General features: G+C 34.4%; 1 protein-coding gene across 1 annotated transcript in view; it reads left to right on the top strand.

Moving 5' to 3' along the window:
• Window positions 1–23,177, top strand: part of LOC150099040 (glucose dehydrogenase [FAD, quinone]-like) — a 41,675-nt gene that overhangs the window by 5,856 nt on the left and 12,642 nt on the right. Inside the window, exons 3-7 of the mRNA XM_090405799.1 lie at window positions 4,084–4,273; window positions 6,302–6,433; window positions 8,123–8,506; window positions 17,107–17,228; window positions 22,251–22,421. Of these exons, the coding sequence (XP_090261925.1) occupies window positions 4,084–4,273; window positions 6,302–6,433; window positions 8,123–8,506; window positions 17,107–17,228; window positions 22,251–22,421 (999 nt within the window). The remainder of the gene's footprint in view (window positions 1–4,083; window positions 4,274–6,301; window positions 6,434–8,122; window positions 8,507–17,106; window positions 17,229–22,250; window positions 22,422–23,177) is intronic.

Consider the following 23,177-nt stretch of genomic DNA (forward strand, 5'->3'; position numbering starts at 1 on the left):
AATTACAATGCTGAATTCGGGAATATTCACGAAAGTATTTATAGTAAAATGTTTTTTTTTTTTTTTCACTATGATTGAAATATTTTTATAGCAAATGATTGATTATACTCCATCTAGAACAATATTGATTCTAGATGGAGTATAATGCAATTTCATGTATCGCCGAAGCTTGTGCTAAGGGTATCTGAAGATGACATTCATTAGTTGTTGTGCATTAATTTGTTGCTTTATCTTCACACACACACACGCGCGCGCGCGCGCGCGAGCGCGTATACCCAGGAATTTGATCGGGCATCACTAAATCTGGAAACTAGTTAGTATAGTGCTTTACATTAGGTTTGTCGGTTAATATTTTTTAATATAATAGCAATGCTGAACAGATTTTTGTAAAGTGTATTGTGTTTCTTGGAGTGATATTATATTTTTCTATATTAGTAACAAGTTTAACTATCGTCTCCCTAATTTGAACTAGTAGTGTAGTTATGGGTCCATGGTTTCCGGCTATTGTTCCTTCCCCTTGTTTGTATATAGGTGTAATCAGTGTAGTCTTCACAGTGTTCGATATATGTCCAGGTTCAAATGTTTTATTTATAAAGTTTTAACATGAACCTGGAGTCTACTTTTCTTATGGTTAAATCACAATGCCTAATTTCCTTGCGGTCCAAGTGGAGGATTACGTTTTGTGAATGGAGGGATTTTTTTTATCTATAGTTTTAGGGCGAAGTCTAAAAGTGCTTGTTAAAGTCATTTGCTAGTTGTTGGCGAGCTTGGTCTTTGTCATGAAGCTGTGCTTTAGGGTCTCAAAGAGAGTGTGACAGAGAGACACAATCTCTCAATCTCCCAAAGAGAGAGAGAGAGAGAGAGCAGCGAGAGAGAGAGAGAGAGAGAGAGAGAGTGTGTGTGTGTGTGTGTGTGTGTGTGTGTGTGTGTGTGTGTGTGTGTGTGTGTGTGTGTGTGTGTGTGTGTGTGTGTGTGTGTGTGTGTGTGTGTGTGTGTGTGTGTGTGTGTGTGTGTGTGTGTGTGTGTGTGTGTGTGTGTGTGTGTGTGTGTGTGTGTGTGTGTGTGTGTGTGTGTGTGTGTGTGTGTGTGTGTGTGTGTGTGTGTGTGTGTGTGTGTGTGTGTGTGTGTGTGTGTGTGTGTGTGTGTCTTCTGGAGTATTATCCAACATCACGTTAATCAAATCTTTTTGGCGTTTCGAAATCATTTCTTTATGCTTTTTTATCTAAATTGCAAGGTTCTTTCTTGTTCTTTTGTACTCATCTGCTAAATAAAGCTGCATTACTTGGGTATCGCTTTAGTCGTTTTAATAAGACATCTAAATCTAAAATTATATTTTGTATTATCCAATGGTTTCCGCTTATTTTCAGTGTTTATTTTGATTGATTTTCTTGGTCGTTATCTTATATATGTTTCAACAGAATCCAGTAATGTCATTTTCCTGTCTTGTTTGTCATTTTTAGTTCAGTACGTTTTCATTTTTTGTGCTGTTTTTTCAGATCCTGATCATTGAAAATATTGGGTTCGATTTTGAAACGCGTTGTGGCCGGGAAATTATGCAAGTCTGCATTTTTATGATTGTTACTGTGTTTATGTGTATATCACCAATTAGCATTAAGTATGCGGATGATCATGGCTCTAGGTGTGTAATCAAAAAATTTAATTCATAAGTAAATTCTGATATATTTAAGGTAGATGGCCTATAAATAACAGTTAATGACCCTTCCTCTCCCATGAACTCAATGAAGAACTCAATTATTGGTGACAACCAAAGCTACGATATATTCATCTTCATGATGATGATGATGATGATGAACATATCGTAGTTTTGCTTTAAAAAAGGTTCGAATATTGGCCAATTTTTTGATATTTACAAGAATATCTTTTAATGTTCTTTTTTTTTAAATAATGTTTATAACTATTTTGAATTTAAAACAAGTAACAGTCATTCTGTTGTTTTTGTTAATTAACATTATTCAATTGTCAATTTGTCAATGGACTGTAAATATGATTAGCATATTGTCGGTGTTGGCTAATTAACTGAGATTATTTAGTCCAATTTCTTGTCAGCGAAAGGCTATATACTGTAAGTAACAACCGTGATTAAGCAACTATGATTAGGTGAATTTTATCTTGAAGATTAATGAATCAGCCTGTGTGGTTTAGTGGAGGTGTTTACACTTCCCAGCGCTAAACCGCCCGAAAAGAGAGCGCCACGAGTTCGATTCTAGTCGCCAACTAGAGGAACTTTTCCTAAGCCTTTTTTCTACAGCTCCCCGAGTTAGTCGATCTCTGGCACAGCAAGCGGGTTTTTTCTCTCTTAAACTCAAGAAAATAGACCGTAGAACCCACACTATTTTCAGACATTAAAAATATTGCGTTAAGGTTAACAACCACGAGATGGCGGCACTTGATAACCGTCTCTACACTCCGTGACACTTAATTAGTGATAGTCTTGGGCCTGCTATCCCTACTTGGCTACCAGTGGGGAGTGCACTGCCCACTCAGTCTATATATACAGTATATATATATATATAGATTGCTTTTAATACAAAGCATCATGCATCTCCTCCGGGAGATGTGCTTTGCATTAAGGGTGAATATTAAGATTAGTGATCGGAGCTTATTCTATTTTTACCATGAGTTGCCTTGGTCTTGCACTGTGTGTAGGATCAGCTAGACTTGCAACACTTGCAGGCACAAACTTGACTTGTTTGTCTGTTTGCTTACTTGGGAAATGGAGTAAAACCAGGTTTAAAATAGCTTGGTATCTTTAACATTTATTATATCCAAGGTAAATATATATATATACAGTATATATATATATATATATATATGTTATGGTTAAAGTGATAATAATTACCGGTTATTATTAATAGTTACCGGTTAAAGTGAATAATTTACGAGAATTAATCACTTTAACTGATTAAAGTGAATAATTCCTAGAGGAGTCTCGTAAATGTAATTAAAACATGTTTATAGGTTTTTATATATAGGTTTTCATTCTCAATAGAAATTATAACAGCTTAGGTTAGGTTAGGTTAGCTTATAATGAAAAAGTAAGGAAAGTAGTTCTTTTGCCCTCAATGAAATCAGAAATCATTATAAAATAACTTAACCTAACCTAAACTAACCTGGATGTCGCATGTTGAACCAAAGTGTAGTCGTAGTTTGACGTGGGTAGATTCATGGGGATGAAAGATAAATATTGTTGTGGGCCGAGCTTAATGATTGCGGGCAGATAAATGAGGATAACAAATAAAAGTTGTTGTGGACAGATGAATAAGGATATTTGATAATCGTCGTTGCTGTACCTCTTTCTTAATCAATGGAGAAAAAGACTGATCAGTTCTTCTCTGATTTATTTATTATCCCAATTCATCTGCCCACAACAACTTTTATTTGTTATCCCCGTTTATCTGCCCGCAATCATTAAGCTCGACCCACAACAATATTTATCTTTCATCCCCGTTAATCTTCCCACGACAAACTACGACTACCGTCTGGTTCGACATGCGACATCCAAGTTAGTTTAGGTTAGTTTATAATGATTTCTTATTTCATTGAGTATAAAAGAAGTACTTTTCTTACTTTTTTCATTATAAACTAACCTAATCTGTTATAATTTCTATTGAGAATGAAAACCTATATAAAAAACCTATTAACATGTTTGTATTACATTGACCAGACTCCTCTAGGAATTCACTTTAACCTGTAATTATTAATAATAACCGGTGATTATTAATAATAACCGGATTTATCACTTTAACCGTAATACATATATATTTATTTATTTATTTATTTAATAAAATAATAAAATTAATTCATATAATTTTGTGTTGAAAATTAAAAAAACTATTGGTGAGAATGGCCATTTTGATTAGAGATGAATATTTCATTGCTAATTTTCACATAATTAAACAAATAATTATAACCATCCCTTAAATCCTTAAATAAATATAAGTATAAGATCGCTATTTTTATTGGCATAGTTTATTTCCTCATAATTTAATTGGCATAGTTTATTTTGGAGACTTTATTATTATTATTTATTCCGAAGACTGATACTTCGTATTTTGTTTGCAGCAAAGCATATGGCCCCAAGGTAAAGCACTTGGTGGTTCCTCCATATTGAGTTATTTGATCCACACCAGAGGGCATAGCGCAGATTATGACAACTGGGCTCACAATGGAGCGAAAGGCTGGAGCTGGGAAGATGTGGTTCCATATTTCCTAAAAGCGGAAAATAATCGTGAGTTAAAGAAGGCATCAAAAGGTTAGAAACTGAGATTGTATTTTAAAAATTAATATATTTAAAATTTTTTAAATTAGTTTCATGATGCAAAATCTGCTAAATTTTTTAAAACTCCAAAATTAATCACTTAACCAGCTTAATCATTTGCAGAAAAACAACAGAACACACACACACACACACACACACACACGTACGTACGTACGTATGTACGTACGCACCTACTCACTCACGTACACACGTACTTCGAAATTTCTACACTTCTCTTTTCAGTTCAAATTAACTTGACCAAGATATTTAAGAGAACCAACTTAGACAAGATTCTCTGTCTTTGGACAGAGGATCTTGTCTAAGTTATCTATTAAATAAATAGTTTTGAAAACTAATAAATAAATTTTGATAATTTAAATCACAAATATTTATTCCAGTAGTCAGAGATGCACAACATGAGTTAATATCCATAAGATCCATGAAATCTGTAATCTAAATCAGCCGTCTAAAAAAATTAAAAAACTAAAATAATTAAAACCGAAAACGACTGGTAACCATCTCTCAATGTTTTCTATTAAGACGGATACAAAAATGCAATCAGTTTAGACAAACGTAAGTGAGTGCACAGTCTATTACAACGAACCAGTAACTTATTGCACCATATGAGCTTTGGATGAAATAAAAATAAAATAATAATAAATAATAAAGCAGCTCTAGCTGTCACCAGACACAAAATTGTTCACAGCTTTGTTTTAGTTTTAAAACTAAATTTTTATTTCAATGATAAGAATAGGTCTCTACACTTTTTTCCCTTTCGTTGCAATTAGGCCTATTAAAATAGCAACACGAAGGGCTTTTTATACGCGTTGAACATAAATGGCAGCTGCATTGTTCTGATGTCGGTCAGTGTTACTAATTTAGCTCAAAATGGCAGAATTACATAGCACAAAAAAGTGACCTCGCCTTGAGTGCCCGCACTGGTATGCAGGTGTGCCTATGGAATTTCCAGTTCTCTGTTATACAGTATAAATATTATAATTCATGGGAAATTGAGTGGATAACATTAATACTAATATAGCTTTAGAAATTATGTTTCAGAAATTTCGGCATCCATTTTTGTATTTGACAGTTTGACAGTTGAATTCATAATGAAGAGCTAATTTAGAATCTCTCTCTCTCTCTCTCTCTCTCTCTCTCTCTCTCTCTCTCTCTCTCTATATATATATATATATATATATATATATATATATATATAAAATATTTTATTTAATATTTAATTTATATTTACTAATTATATTTAATAATTTTTTAATTTAATTTACTAATTTAATTATATTTAATAATTTAATATTTTTTAAAAATTTACATGACAGAGTGCAAAGGCATTTGTACCCCGATTGTCATTATTCTCGAAATTTCTATGGACTTTAGTTCATTACTTTTCTTTCTTTTAACAAATGATGTAAAAATTGAACTAGACGTAAATAATTTATTCTAAAATGTGTTTCCTAAAGCGAGCAGATTTAGTAAGTGAATAGGCTCAAATATGGCCATAACTGATTTAGTGAAATCCTAAAATACGGTAAGAGCAAGTAGGAAACAACAGTTCAGCTAAAGGTGAGCTAAAAAACAATCCTTAGATTTCGAAATATAGATTTCATAATAATTAAACGTCTTGTTTTGCTTCAGCCTGATGGTAGATGGTGTTCTAATTTCTTCTAAATAGTTTAAAAGTTTTCGAGCATATAGCCATCATAGGCACAAAACATTCTTAATAAAATCGACGTTTCATAATCAGGCGAAGAAATAATCGCATATTTTTAATATTTTCTGATGATATAAATTATTAGAAAATGATGACAAATCATCATTATATTAAATATCATCGTCATCACGAACATGGTTTTTTTGTCCAGTGCACGGTGTCGCAGAAAACAATTATATTAAATATAATTGTTTTCGGTTACTGAATTTGAAAATCTTCATTTAAAAATGACACTTTTTTATTTTAAGTGTTCATATTACCACAATGCAAAATTGAATAACTTTATTCATACCCAGGTCATCTCTCGGCTAAAGGACCGTTCACTGTATCTTCTCCATCTTACAGGAGTAAACTAGGAACGGCATTCCTCGAGTCTTCTCATTACTTAGGTTATCCTGTTGTTGGCAACACAGGGCAGTCCATATTAGGTAAGTACATACTTCCGAAATAAACGGACTTGATTTTGTGCAGAAACATCTTAAACGTTTAAGGGAAGATTCTAGAATTTATATTAACATATGTTTTCTCGAGTAGCGCTTAAAATATTTGCCTAAATATTTGATGAAAAACTCCAGGATTTCAATCAAATATAAAAAGCAGAAAATGCAAATCTTCAAATGCTATGGTCAGTTCTAAAATTACATTCTCTCTCCACAAATATTGCTCATACTGAGGCATTGGAATTTTTTAAATAACATTTTCACTTGACATTACGAACTCATTTAAATTTAAATCACGTCTAAATATTTCACCTGGAATGAAAAACTTTACAAATACCTTGAACATCGGCGAATGAATGAATGACGATGGGCTCAAAACTACTTTAGTCAAACTAATTTTTATTTAGAACTTCTTGAAGGAAAAGTTAAATTTGCGTAATAAACTTTCTTTCTGACTAAAATATGTAGATATTATTGATGTTTCGGCTATAATGGAGTGGTATTTACAACGAAGACGTCTTTTCTTCTATTTCTACATAAAATTAATATTTTACATCCTCGAATCAAATTTACTTTAGGGAGAGACTTATGAGGAGGAATATCTTTCTTAAACTTACACATCCAAAGTGTGAATGATGTGCGAATATCGCTTTCAACTTATCTCAATCGCAAATTAACTTTTACGGTTTTCCTATTCCTATTATCATCACACCGTTCATCTTCTAATACGGAATTAAAATATACTTGGTGTTTAGAAGACAAAATTTCGTCCATTCGAAATATCTTTTGAATAGGAATTGAAAACTCTCAAATAAAGAACTGGATTAAGTAGTTATAAATGAAGAATTACACATAAAACCATTGGCAATTTCTCCCAGCATTCTTCAAGGAAATATGTCCGCTCCAGTTCATATAAAATCGTTTATTTCTGAGAAAGAGTTGCAGAGATTTTGCAGAAATGCCAATTGATTCCGACCTTCAAGCCTAACAATCAAATCTTCAATCTTTTTTCCCTCAGTAAAAGAGAACAGTGTTACCTACGCTACAAATTTCATGTTCCTACAATTTGTGTTATTATGATCAAACGAAAATCAGTTAAAATGTACTGTAGAACATCAGATCCATATTAATGTTATTAGATCTCATAAATGTGGTCTGGGTCAAAACTGACAACTTAAGCCACAGCATCGGACACATTGGCATAATATCAAACGCACGTATATGTGTAATTATAAATTTTAAGGTTTATTGAATTTATCCACCGTATGGTGGCCGGGGAATAAGAATAACCTCACTGTAGCCCATGCATGGCGTACGAGGAGACTAAAATGGGTACCCAATTCCTGGGAGTATAGCTGGCTCACCCTGTCTGTGGGGGATCATAAATAGGGAGGCCCGGTCCTCCAGGTTAGGGGTTGGGGTGGGGCCCACAATCCCACCCTGGACAAAAAACGGCTTGTTACGTCTAAAGAAATAACTGCTAGATGGACTAAATGGCAATTGTTTTAAGGATTTGAAAATTATATCATGGAACGTTCTTTCTCTTTACCGATCTGGAGCTTTAAAAATGCTGCTGGAGAAATTGGATAAATACAGATTACTTATTTCGGCTATACAAGAAATGAGATGGACAGGAGAGAGGATTATGGAAAAGAAAAATCATATTATTTTTTATAGCTGCCAAAAGAAAAATCACACATGTTTGGAACAGGTTTCATTGTAAACAAGAGGATAAGATATCTTATCGTGAACTTCAGAACAAACCTGGAATGTTTAGCTTACGAATTAAAGGACAGTTTTTTAACTACAGTCTTATCTATGTACATGCTCTAATTAAAGAAATTGATGATGCTGAAAAAGAATTGTTTTATGATGAATTAGCTAAAATCTATGCGAAATGTCCAAAGAGGAATGTAAAAATTATTATAGGTGATTTAAATGCCAAGATAGGCAAAAAGGATGCACACAGGCCAACCATTGGGAAATATAGTTCACATAATGAAACTAATGATAATGGGACTAGATTAATCAACTTTGCTTCTTCAAGAAATAGACTTATTGGTAAAAATGTTTAATCATAAAAATATTCATAAAATGACCTGGAAGTCTCCTGATGGAGGCACGTTTAACCAAATCGATCATCTTTTAATAGACGCAAGACACCTATCCAATTTGACGGATGTTATAACCTACACAGGAGCAAATATTGATTCTGATCACTATTTGATTATATCAAAGATTAAGCAGAATCTCTAATGCAAGAAAGATATATCGGTCCCATTCTAGAAATATTAATAAGGAAAGATTGAAGGAATCAGAAGTTAAAGTCAAATATAGTGAGAGAATCATTGAAAACCTGTCTGGTCTAACCGTTCGTGAGAGTGTTAATGAAGCTTGGGATGTTCTTAGGGATGTCATAGTGACAACAGCAGACATAATATTAGGAAAAGTCAGTAGAGTTAAGTATAACCATTAGTTTGATGCATGTGTTTGATGTTGATTTGACTGTATTGAAAAATTAGGCATATAAACAAATGCAGCAAAGGAACCACACTCATAAAGCTGTGGAGGAATATCGTTTGGCTAGAAGAGAAGAAAAAAGAGTGCATAATAAGAATGGAAAGAAGAAATACTATGAAGATGAACTTAAGGAATTGGAATCTCACAAGAATAAGAAATTGGCATCTCAGACGCATGAAAGAAAGTGGATCTTTCTATCAATAGTTAAATAGTAGTCGGAAAGATTTCCAATCTAGAACAACGTTATGTAGGGATAAGGAGGGTATAATTTTGAGTGGGAATGAAATGATGCTAGGATGGGAGAAACATTTCAATGAACTATTGAATTCAAATATATCTAGTCAATTAGATTATGTGGAAGAGAACCAAGATCTGTAAGATGTAGAATTAATATCAACCGATGCAGAAGTGGAGGCAGCTATTAAAAAATTTAAGAACAATAAGTCCCGAGGAATGGATAGCATACAAGCGAAATTAATTAAAAGTGCAGGTACAGAATACTTCAAGCAGCTATATCAGCTTATTAATAAAATCTGGATTAGATTTTATTGATAATGAAACAATTTCAGACGAATTGAATCTGAGCGTCATATGCCCTATCCATAAGAAAGGTGATGTAATGATGTGTTCTAACTATAGAGGAATTAATTTACTATGTACACCTTATAAAATGTTCTCTAAGATTCTATTTAAGAGGCTTTATCCCTATGATCCCTATGTAAAGAATATTATTGGTGATTATTATTATTATTATTATTATAAATATCTCCATATAGTCAAAGACTCATCGTGGGAGGTCAACTGTTATACACACAGTTTATCATACTGTGCCTTAAATATATTCACTGTCTCTGCACACACCACACTCTTGGGCAAAGCATTCCAATCACTCACCACTCTCCATGCAAAAAACCTGCTCCTCACTCCCTTGCTCACACCCTCCTTATACAGCTTTCAGGAATGACCTCTTGTTCTCCTGCTATCCTCACCTATTCTGTGCAAAACCTCCCCGACGTTAATCTGGTAATAACCACTTAACAGCTTATGTCTCAATCATATCCCCCCTCCTCCTTCTATCCACCAATTTCTGCAAATTGCATTTTGTCAATCTGACTTCATACTCTACATTCCAGAGATCAGAAACTATCTTAGTCAGTCGCCTCTGAACTTTTTTTCCAAAGCAATTTCATCTTTTTGAAAACCAGGTGACCAGATCTGTGCACAGTAATCCATATGTGGCCTGATCAAAGCCTTATACAAAAGAACCATAACATCCTTACTTCTACAAGTCAATGTCCTCTGCATCATTCCCATTATCCGCTGTGTTGTCTTCACTATTTTAGTAACATGTCCCCGAAATTTTAGGTCCTTGTCTACAATCACTCCCAGATCTCTCATTTCCTCTACCTCTTCCAAGATATTCGCACCGATTGTGTACTTTACATCCCATCTCTGCTTCCCAAATTTCAAAACCTTACACTTTCAGTGTGGATTCCATCAAGGAAGATCTACAATGATCAGATTTTTAATAGTGCTTGAAAAATGTATTTTTCAAGTACTATTAAAAGCACGTTTCGTAGATTTTATAGCCGCAATAATAGCATAGATATATCTAACTTATTTATTGCAATTGCGGATCTACAGATTCCACAAAAACTTATTGCTTTAGTTAAAGCTACAATGAAAAAAATTGAAGCTACAGTGTTAACCTATGCCTCTGAAAACTGGGTTTGTCAATAGCAGACGAAAGATTGCTAGGTCTGTTTGAAAGAGTTCTCAGATATATTTTTGGAGCAGTACAAGAGGCTGGTGTGTGAAGGAAAAGATATAATCATGAACTATACAGAACATTTAATGAGCTAGATATTATTAGGTACATAAAAATAAATAGAGTAAGTTGGGCTGGACACATTATACGCATGGATAGTAATAGAGTAGTTACGAAGATGTTTAATGTTAAGCCGGAAGGAAAAAGAAAAATTTGAAGACCTAAATTAAGATGGGAAGATGGAGTTATGCAAGATATTAAGGTTTTAGGAGTCAAAAATTGGAGGAGTTTATTATTGAATAAGGAAGCCTGTCAGAAGTTTCTGAAAAAGGCCATGGCTCACGTAGGGCTGTCGAGCCAATGATGATGATAATGATTATTGAATTTATTCAGTTCAACTCGTTTCTTTATTTTGAATATTTATTCACTTGTCTAGTAAACAGGAGTAGGGGACTTACGCACCAGCGGTGGCTGAAAAATTTTCCAGCCACCGCTGGTGTGTAAGATGTTGAACTGATTGGCGAGTGGTTAACGTATCCCTTCTCCAACCAAGTGGCTGCGCTTTTGGCATCCGCCGTGGACATGACTGTCTGTGATTGTCATTAGGCAGCAGAGGACTTTCATCGCCCACTACAGCCCCGCTTATTACAGACCTGAAGTGGCTCGAAAAAGTTCCATGTCCGTTCTCTAGAGCAGAGTTTCCGGACCAGATAAAAAAATAAAAATAAATAAAAGTACTAAAAATAGAAACTTAATAAAAATAGAAAATAAATTCTTACCCAACCCCAACCCACTATATATATATATATATATAAATATATTTTTTTTTTATTTAACTTGTTAAAATAAACATTACACGATAGGTAACAAGGACTATTTACATATTATATATTATAAGTTTTTAAGTATATATATTTCAGAGAAAGAAAACATTTTCCTTTCGGGTGTACAATACAGAATGCAACAAATGAATTATAAATTTACAGTTCAGTTTCAGTCTGAGTTATCTTTCAGATGAAGCACATTGTCGTCATCAATCCAGAAGAGGGTACCAGTCGGATTCCACGCCTCTATGAATTTCGCGACAGTTCTTGTTTCTTTGAAGTGCTCAAGTTCCAATATCAGCCTACTTTTTAGTTTCCGACGGAGGATATACATGAGGGTTTGTGCAGTTTCAGTGATGGATGGGTGCTGGTTACTTTTTGTCTGTTTTAGGTAGAAGCTGTAGATGACGGCCTTAGCGTAGATGAAGAGGAAATTGCATGTTCTGTGTCTGTTTTCTTCTGTGTGGACTAAATTCCAGTACTCTTCTTGTCTGTGTGCGTAGTTACAGGTGCTCGAGGCAGTATTCAGGGCTTAGGTGATTATCATTTTGTTTGCGGGACAGGTCAGATATGTGTGTTCCAAGGTACCTGGAACGTCACAGAATAGACACAGATCCGTTTCTCTTAGCTGAAATTTGTAGAGCTTAGAAGGAGTTGGCAAGATGTTCTGCCATAGTCTCCACTGTATATCGGAATCTGGTTTGGCACATTTTGATTTATATGGCAGGTCCCACTGAAAACTGTGTGGTATATGCAGCCTTGTAGATGAGAGTGTTAAGGCTGAGTATAAGAAGGGCCAGGATGGGGACACTGACATGAGGAAGTGGTATATTTTCTTGTAGTTGGAGGGAAGAATTGGAAGTGAGGCTTCAGATTGTACAAGATGAAATATTGGCCCCGAGCAGTTTCTAGAAGGAATACGGATTTCCTGAGGTGTAGCGATATCTGGATAGGCTTTTATAATGGAGGCTTGCAGCTGTTGATATTGCTTTTCAGTTTTGGGGTTATTCATTGGTAGGCTTGTGAATGCTTTCCACTTTAGGGTGTGGGTTAGGAGGTCTCCTATGACTCTTATTCCTGCCCAGTTCCATGTAGGGAAAAGAAAAGGCTGGCCAGTTGTGAGACTTGTGATGTTTTTGTTTGAAAATAGTGGTTCTGTAAGTACAGCTGACTCTGTTGATCCTGTGAGTGTGTGATGGAGTCCTGTGTTTTTCCATCGCTGTAGAGCATCTTTGTAAAAATGAGGTAGTTTAGGAGGAGATGGTGCAGGACTGGCCATTCGGAGGATTGTGGAAAGTGTAAGTCCTCTGGTGGATGCTTTCGTGATGTAATCGAAGGTGGTTACATAAGTGTGATTGCATTGAAGTGTCTTTAGGAGGAGGATTACCCTGAAGGATCGAATCTTGTTTTCAAGGGAAATCAGGCCTTGACCTCCCTTGCTGAGTGGCTTGCAGAATTGAGGGTATGTTGTCCAGTGAGTTTTGTTCCGGAGGAAACGTTTGATTTCCTTTTGAATGTGGTAGAGAAATTCTTCAGGAGGTGTGAGTACTTTGAGGGTATGCCATATGACACTCGCAGCCATCTGGTTAACTATTAGTACTCTTCCTCTAAGTGAAGACATGGAACGAACGCTGTTCCATTTACCTAGTACCTGTTTAAAACGATTTTGCAGCTGTGTCCAGTTCAGTGTGTTATATATTTTGGTGTTGCCAAGGTGCACACCTAGGTATCTCTGTCCTTCACTTGACCAGGTACATTCGATCGGAGAATCATTTCTAGACTTCCATCTGCCTGACCACAAGCCCGTGGTTTTGGCAGAATTTAATTTGGCCCCTGAGGCTTGTGCATATAGTCTGTGTGCTTCCTCGGTTACTGTCATTTCTTCTTCATTTCGTACTATTACAGTGACGTCATCGGCATATGCTGATAAGGTAATTTTTTATGTGGTTCTATTATTCTGGTTCGTTTGGAGATGATGGTGTCGTGTATTCTTTTTAAGAAGGGTTCTATGGCCAGTGTGTATAATTGACTAGAGAGGGGACATCCTTGCTTGATCCCTCGAGAGTATGACAAAGTGCGAGTGAGCCTGTTGTTGATTTTTAAACAGAAGTGTGCATCTCTGTAAAGCAATTGCACTGTTTCAATGATGAGAGGACCATAGCCAAATGCCTTTAGAACTTCATAAAGGTATTCGTGCTATACCCTGTCGAAAGCCTTCTCCTGATCAAGGCTGACGAGTGCTAGGTCTTCATGTTGGCTGTTTGCGATGTGGATGAGGTCTCTTATTAAATGGAGGTTATCGTGTATTGATCTTCCTGGGAGAGTGTACGTTTGATGTTGGCCAATAACTTCAGGCAGTGTTGGCTTTATTCGGTTTGCTATAACTTTGGAAATTATTTTGCAATCGGTATTAATTAGGGAGATTGGACGCCAGTTTCGGATATCCGTATGGTCTCCCTTCTTTGGTATCAATCGTGCTACTGAGGTCGTGACGGATTGTGGGAAGCCATTGATGTAGGCTTCTTGCAGTGTTTCGAGGAGAAGTGGTCCGAGTTGATTCCAGAAGACTTGGAAAAACTCTGACGTGAGACCATCAAGGCCAGGAGATTTGTTCTTTGGCAAGGATGTGCATGCGGTTTTCAGTTCATGTAGCGTGATTTTCTTTTCTAAGTGGTTCCGATCTGTTGCAGAGATTTTTTTTTGTGTCTTTCAGTATTTCATGAATGGCATGATGGGATGTTCCTGCAGTGCTGTATGCATTCTTGTAGTATTGTAGGATTTCAGAGGTGATTTTTCTTGGATCTTCTGTGATGCTGTCATCTTGAAGTCTGATAGCAGAGATGGAATTTGCTGCCTGGCATTTTTTTTCCAAAGAGAAAAAATATTTTGTGGGGGCGTCTGAAAGATTTATTTGTGTATGCAGCGATCTAAGTAGGGCACCTTTTTCCGATAATTCTGCCTGTCTTTGCATAGCTTGGAAGGCAGAATGATGTTCAGGGCTTTCTTCTGGGAGATACTTTAGCTGTTCTTCAAGTTGTCTGATTCTAATGTTCTTCTGTTGATTTTTCTGGTGTCTGTAGATCTGCGTAAAGGATTTTATTCGTGAATTTTTTGGGGCCACCATGTTTTCATTGGTTCTGTATCCACTTTCGAGTGAGTGAGGTTGGTTATTAAAGCCTGAGTGTTTATTATATAATCTGGATCTTTCAGGAGAGTATTGTTGAAGATCCAGTAGGCACTTCCTGATTTGGATGCTTCCAAGGATAATGAAAGTTGCAGCTTGACGAAACAATGATCTGAAATGTAGGAAGGGATGTATGAGATGTTTCTGACTAGAGGCAAGGTATGTTTGGAAATGTAGTATCTGTCCAGTCGTACTTGGTAAAGTGGCCTATTTGTCGCTGTGATTGCTGACCTCCATGTGTAGGATTTCTTATCAGGATGTTGATGCCGGAAGACGTCGATGAGTTCATTATCGTTTACCAGTGTTTGAAGTTTGTTTATTAATTGGCTACGATGTTCAGCACACTGAAGTCTGTCTTTTTCTTGGTCAAGAGTGCAATTAAAGTCTCCCGCTATTATGACATGTTCTTGGTCTATACTAGACAGATGGTTTTGAACGAAATCCAGGATTTGTGATGCCAGAGCATCCTGCTGTGGTATGTAGATGTTGAACACATGCAGGGTATTATGGTTGGGTGCTATTATGTGAGCATACAAGGCATATCCTGGTATATCAGCAATCACTTTTAGTTTGTAGGGAGATCTATGATGTACACCTAAGCTAACTCCTGCTCCATGATGTTGTTGGGTTGCAGAGTGCTGTAAGTGATAAGGCCATTCTGCCCATCTTCAGGCTAAATTGGATGAGGAGTTGATGTTTGTTTCTTGCATTAGTATTAGGTCTATATGATATTTTTGTACCTGGTCAAAGACTAGACAGAAAGTTTTTTACCTTGGGTATAATATACATTAAAGATACCAATCTATTTTTTATGTATTTAACTATAAACTTGGTTTTACTCCATTTCCCAAGTAAGCAAACAGACAAGTAAGTCAAGTTTGCGCCTGCAAGTAACGCAAGTCTGGGCGACTCCGTAGATAATGCAAGTCTTAGGCAACACTCGTGGTAAAGGTGGAATAAGCTCTAATCACTATTCTTAGTATTTACCCTTAATGCAAAGCACATCTCCTTGAGGTGATGATATGCATTAAAGTAAATTAAAGTAAATTAAAAATTAAAGGCAATACTTGCACTACGTCCGGAGTCGCCCAGACTTGCACTACTTGCAGGCGCAAACTTGACTTACTTATCTGTTTGCTTACTTGGGAAATGGATTAAAACCAAGTTTATAGTTAAATACATATAAAATAGCCTGGTATCTTTAACGTATATTATACCAAAGGTAAAAAAACTTTATATATATATATATATATATATATATATATATATATATATATATATATATATATATATATATATATATATATATATATATATATATATATATATATATATATATATATATATATATATATATATATATATATATATATATATATATATATATATATATATATATATATATATATGTGTGTGTGTGTGTGTGTGTGTGTGTGTGTGTGTGTGTGTGTGTGTGTGTGTTATTTAATACAATTAAGGAAATTGAGGATTAACCAATTTTGGCTTTCCATCTGCATTCTAATTTCTTTTATTTTGTTTCAACCTACAAGGATGTTTTACAAGGTGTGAAACGACTAGCACACGTGTATTGTGTAAATATAGAAGCTCCACACTTCTCTTTACTTGAAAGTTCATTACATGCGTTAACTATGTGTATTCGTTTGGTTATAATTGTGTTTGCGGTAATTAAAATTCGACTTTGCAAAGCGGAAAACACCTCCTCGACTCCATATCATACGAATACTTCCTCATCTTTAATTTAATATGTATTTAAAGTGTGAGCCTTTATATTCTTAGCGTCCTTAGACGGAATTAAACACAGGTCTTATTTTCTAGACAAAGGGCATTGTCGATACCAAATGATCTAAAAACAAATTTTTCTTTCTTTTCTTTTCTTTTTAATAACACAGAGTGTCGATCTCTAATAGCAGGTATATATAGTTCTTCTTCCTAAAAGAAACTCGAATCCCAGTTCATCAAAATCGCCTAAGGAACAGACGTACAAATACTAATGGTTAGATGTTTCGCCTGTTTATCTAGCACACTGTAGAAATGCACTAAACTTTGGCAATGGTACCTATCTCTTTCCAAAATATTAAAAGCTATGATGTCTACCAAAAAAGAATTTAAAAGCATTAAAAGATTTATATTTAACAAAAAAAATATTCTTCAAGTGTATTTAATATGAACTAGTGTAACCACTAAATGATGTCTCTTACGGAATTCTTCATGAAGCATTATGCATTTTAGTTTCTCTGACAATTATACAACAGTTGTCATACATCGTGTATGATTTTCAACCGTTAAATTGAAATGAAAGCATATCCATATGTAGAAGTCACAAGATAATATTATAACGTTACAGGATTTACTGTGCCACAAGCGGCCATCCTAGATGGGAAACGTTGCAGTACTGCTAAAGCATATATCGCGCCTGTAAAACGAAGAACGAATCTTGACATCGTCCTAGGAGCTTTTGTAACCAAGGTAACAATTATCTTATATATATATATATATATATATATATATATATATATATATATATATATATATATATATATATATATATATATATATATATATATATATATATATATATATATATATATATATATATATATATTTATTTATTTATTTATATTTTTTTAGAAACACATATAAACAGAAGACTATTAATACAGCATATTGGTTTGATCATCATTGTTTAAGTCGAAACTTTTTGTTTTAGTTTCAAATAAATGTATTTTTGCAATTAAAAAACAGAATTAATGTGTATTTTAATACAGTATAGCGATCTTGGTATACTGGGTAAACTAAAAAAATCTTTATTATAATATAGACGATATTATACCAATAAGACTATTAAAATCATCTTCAGCAAATGAAAAAATCATTACCGAGAGGTGCGTCTTTGAAAGAATTTTTTCCTTTTGGTTTTCATTTCATTTGTTACAAAAACATTTCTTGTACCATTTGAAATACATCTACCTTCAACATTTAGCTTCAGAGTAGAATTATAAGCATCATCAACTAGTCTTTCCAGTACTTACATATCGTTATATGCCATATAATTTAAATATAACCTTGAAATCGTGAAGGTCTCTATTATTAATTTTAAAAATTGACTACAACTGCTCAGAATCTTTGGATATAAGAACCGAACACCGAAGCCAAGATGATGACATAGAATCTCCCATAGGTGATACAGTGATTTTAATTCTATCCACATAGTTGTCTATATTTGTCATTACTTGTTTATTTCTGTATTACTTACTATGCAGCCACTGGAATGCTTCTCGCACAAAATTCCCAAACAGAATAAACTAGCGTGTTCTTGCAGATCATTTTAAATATTGTGCCCTTTACAGGAGTCTGATAAAAGTATCAAGGGCTTACCGTCTCCTCTTATAGTCATCTACTTCCGGTATGTTTGACCAATGAACAAACTCAATAAGTAACATTCCTCAACGATCATGCGATGTGTGCAACATCCCTTAATTAGCTGAGCGCCTAGCGTCATCTCCGATGAGCATATAAGAGTAGAAATATCATATAGTGAATTTAAAGATGCGTAAATAAATATATATATATACAATATATATGAGTGTTGTGTAACTCGGTGGAAGCGGCTTGTGCGTCCATAGCGCGAGGCCGCCTGAATATAGACCTAAGTTCAATTCTATTCGCCGACTAGAGGAACTTTTTCTAAGTCTTTCTTTCCCCGCGTCCCGAGTTAGTCGATTTCTGGCAAGGACAAGTTAATTTTTCGTTTCGTAAACTCAAGAAAATCGACAGTAGAACCCACACTATTTCAGATGCTGTATATTATGTTCCCCCGATGGTGTCTTCACCTTGTTGTGGTGGTGGGGCTTGCGTGTTCCAACAACCCTGAGAGCAATGCTGGCGGTAGTTTTTTTTCTACCAGTAGCGCCTCCCAAGTCGGACTGGTCAAAGGTGAGGGTCCAGCCTAAGAGAGAGAGAGAGAGAGAGGCCTCATGCTTACCCCCCCCACCCTGGTGCTCCAGGTTTGGGGGGGGGGGGTAAGCATGAGGCCGACAACCTACTGGTAATTATTCTACCAGTAGGGCCTCCCAAACTGGACTGGTCAAAGGTGAGGGTCCAGACTAAGAGAGAGAGAGACACCCTGGTCCTCCAGGTTTCGGGTTAAGCATGAGGCCGACAACCTATATTGTAAAAATCTTACTTGCTAGGAACCAAGCACCAAATAAGCCTCAATATATCAGACCGTACAAAATGGAACTCGACCTGTTGCTTGGAATGTGGAATGTCAGAAGCTTATATAGAGCAGGTGCACTACAAACTTTAAGTGATGAACTCAAAAAATATAAATATACAGGAAGACATCACTAGGAACAGAATTTATGATACAAAGAAGGCTATGGGAATCACTCATAAGTTTTGAGGCCATCAATGAAAGACTTAGTAAAATAAGACTGCTAACAAAAAAAAAGTTTAACATAACCTTAATTAATGCACATGCACCCACAGAGGAAACTGATCAGGATACCAATGATGAATTCTGTGATACTCTGGAATAAATAAATAATTGATGAAATACCAAATAATGATATTATTATACTTTTAGGAGACGTTAATGCAAAAATAGGAAGAGAAGAAATTTATAGACAAATAATCAGAAATAACAGCCTACATGAAATCTTAAACGATAATGGGATAGGGTTAATAAATTTAACAATATCCAAGAATCTGATAATAAGTGTAGCACAGCATTTATATGAGAAAAGACATCCATAAGCAAACATAGACATCACCTGATGGATTAACCCACAACCAAATTGATCATATTTTAATAGAAAAAAGATTTAGAAGCAGTATTTAAAGTGTTAGAAGCTATAGAGGTGCTGATTGTGATTCAGATTATTATTTGGTAGGATCAGTAATGAAAGTAAAACTTAACAAAAACTATTTCTTTCAATAGATATAAAAAAAATAAAAATAAACTCAATATCGATAATCTGAAAACCAATAACATAAGATCGAACTACTCTAGTGAAATTAAAGCAGAGCTTAATAGTATTGAAGAAAATATTAAAAATACGATAAATATTAAAAATACTAAAATACTATAATATAAAATATTATAAAATAAAATACTGAAAATATTGATACTCTATGGAATGAAATTAAATGTTGTATAAACAGATCATCTGAAAATTTTAGAATTCCAAAATACTTCATACCATAATAAATGGCTTAATAACAGATGCAAAGAAGCAATAAAAATGAAAAAAGAAGCTAAGCTCTATCAAAACTATAGATCTGCTAGCAGAGATTCAAACAAAATGATTAGGCAAGAAAAAAGACGATATCTAAAAGAATTAATTGATAAAATTAATTGATAGAATAAATTCATAACTGATAAAGAGAATAGATATAAAAATGCAAGGAACTCTTTTCAAGGTATAAATAAACTAAAGACAGGCTATCAAGTCAAGAACTGCAATAAGTAATGATAATAAATGACATATTATTGCAAATGACAAACAGATGGCTGAAAGGTGGAGAGAATACTTCAAACAGCTGCTAAACTGCCAAAATCCCAAAGCAACATTCCTAGACAGATTTTACTCTACTAGTGAACTAGAAGTCAAAGAGCCATCATTCAGTGAAGTAGAAACAAGCATTAAAACTCTTAAAAATAATAAAGTTGCAGGATTTAATAAAGTCACATCTGAACAAATTAAATATGGGGGAAAGAATTAACTAACAAACTGTTCACACTGATTAAGGGGAGTATTTTCAATACTCCCCATCCACAAAAATGGCGATAAAAGGAAATGTGAAAACTGTAGGGGCATCTCATTTTTAAATACTAGTTACAAACTCCTGTCTGATATTATCCTAAAAAGAATTATACCATATGCAGAGGAGATTCTTAGGGAATATTAGGCAGGATTCAGAAGAAATCGATCAACCATTGATCACCTTTTTACCTTGAGACAAATTCTAGACAAAAATTGGGAGTACAATAAAGAAAGTCATAATCTCTTCATTGACTTTCAAAACGCATATTATAGTATACATCGAGAAAGTCTATGGAATATCTTAAAGGAATTTGGAATACCAGAAAAATTAATCAGATTGATCAAAATATGTGTACAGGAAAATCAATATAGAGTCCTCGCTAACAACATATTGTCAGAGGCCATTCAATTTCTCCAGAGGTTTAAAACAAGGAAATGCATGAAAAAAGAAAAGCAAGGAAAAAACAAGAATATACTATTCAACATAGCCTTAGAAAAAGTAATTCGAGAAACAACGAAAAGTTCTGTGTCATGCTCTGCATCATTCCTGAGGTATGCAGACGATATTGATATTATAGCAGAAGGTGAATATGATATAACTAAAACTTTTATAAACCTTAAAACCTCTTCCGAAAAAATAGGTCTTAATATTAACCAAAATAAAAGAATATTTAAAAGTATCTAGACATGATAATCTCAATAAGCCATCAACTATAGCTGACATGATATCGAAAACCTCAATACAATTTAAATATCTAGGCTCTATAATAGCTAAAGATAATAAGATCCAAACAGAAATAAAGATGAGAAATCCAAGCAGGTAATAAATCATATTTCTCACTTCGGCACCTCCTCTCATCTAAAAATCTGTCATATGAATTTAATATAAATACCTACAGAATGCTAATTAGACCAGTAGTAGTATGGTGCAGAGACATGGAATATAAAAAAAGCTGATGGAGATCAATCACAACGCTTCGAAAACAAAATCTTAAGAAAAATATTTGGTCTGGTGAAAGATCCTGTGACAGATGAATGGAGAAGGCGAACGAATAAAAAACTCTATGAACTTTATAAGAAGTCACTAATAATAAATGAAATCGGAGCTAATCGCCTGAGATGGTTAGGTTACATGGAAAGAATGGAAGCTAGTGAGGAGAACCTTTCTAGATCACACAAATGGAAGACGTCCTAGAGGAAGACCCCGCAGAAGATGGATGGGTAACATTGAAATGGACATGAAAGAGCTGAAACTGCAAAACTGGAAGGAGTTGGCTAAAGATAGAAAAAACAAAGAACTGTGGTACTTGCTGCTAAGAACCTTAAGGGTTCGTGAAGCTCAAGAAGAATATATATATATATGATAGGAATAGGGACCATAAGGTGGCGCACTTGTTCAGCTGCTTCTTAGATAACTCTGATTGGCTAATTGAGGAGACCGAACTTTCTCTCAGTCTCCAAAAGTTAATAGCTCCAAAATGGCCGCGCCTCTAGGGGAAATAGAAGGGAGATGCGGAAATAAATATAATTTGAAAATACAAATGAGCCTGTACTGCTCTAAAATTATTTCAGCTCATTACCAGCATTTATATAAAATTATAAAATTTTAATATTGTATTTCTACACTGACTCTTTATTTTTTATTTTTTTTTGTTTTTTTTGTTTACATTTAATTTTTATTCTGTATCTGAATAAGACTGTGATTTTTTAATTCGTTTTGTAGATTATATTTGATGATGAGAAAAGAGCCCATGCAGTTAATTTTTTCTGGCTTGGTTTATCACATTCTATCATTGGCATTAAAGAGATAATCCTCTCAGCTGGAAGCGTGAAATCTCCACAACTATTGATGCTGTCAGGAATTGGCCCAAAAGGACACCTGCAAGAACTAGGGGTACGTCGAAATTTACATTTTATTCACACGTAGTACTTCGTTGCTTCACACAAGTTTTTTGAATGTTTGATTGATGCAATACTTACATTAATTACATAGATTGGAAAACAAAATTAAAATAAAATTAAAACAAAATCCTTCATGGTTTTGAAGATTAAAATATATCTACCGTTTAAATAACTTAGGGTAGACATATGATAGATACAATTTATTTTCCTAAGAGAGAAAAATTATTATTAGAAAATCTTTATCTTTACACGTTTTGACTGCACGAATAATTTAGTGTCGACTACTGTGTCATTTTTTTCTCCTCTTTTTTTCCTCCTATTTTCCATCGACTTCTTATTGGGTTTCTTTTATTGACAGCAAAGTATCTTGCCTTTTACTTATGTGTGATAGTATATTACTTGAAACATCATTTGACAAATATTGCATCAAGAAGATAACAGAAAATTCTAGAAAATTCAGAATTTAAATTGACTCCCGGTTTTCATACAGAAACTGAATTACAGATGACGGAATTATTTGTTGAAATAATTTGATGACGGAATGAGTTGATGAAATATACAAATGTTATTGGGAAAAAAATGAAATATTTGAAAACAATTATCTAACCTCGGAGGCTTACTAACAAAATCTTAAGGAAACACCGATTGATTTCTGTCAGGGTATGAGGCGATTGGAAAAGGAAAAATCATATCACAAGTACCTGGCAAGTAAGTTAGAAGTCAGCAGGTGCCCTCAAAAAAGCAGAGA

The sequence above is a fragment of the Typopeltis vanoorti genome, chromosome 15 (genome assembly GCF_054136105.1).
Source record: "Typopeltis vanoorti isolate ZY-2024b chromosome 15, IOZ_Tvanoo_1.0, whole genome shotgun sequence".
Lineage (NCBI taxonomy): Eukaryota > Metazoa > Arthropoda > Arachnida > Uropygi > Thelyphonidae > Typopeltis > Typopeltis vanoorti.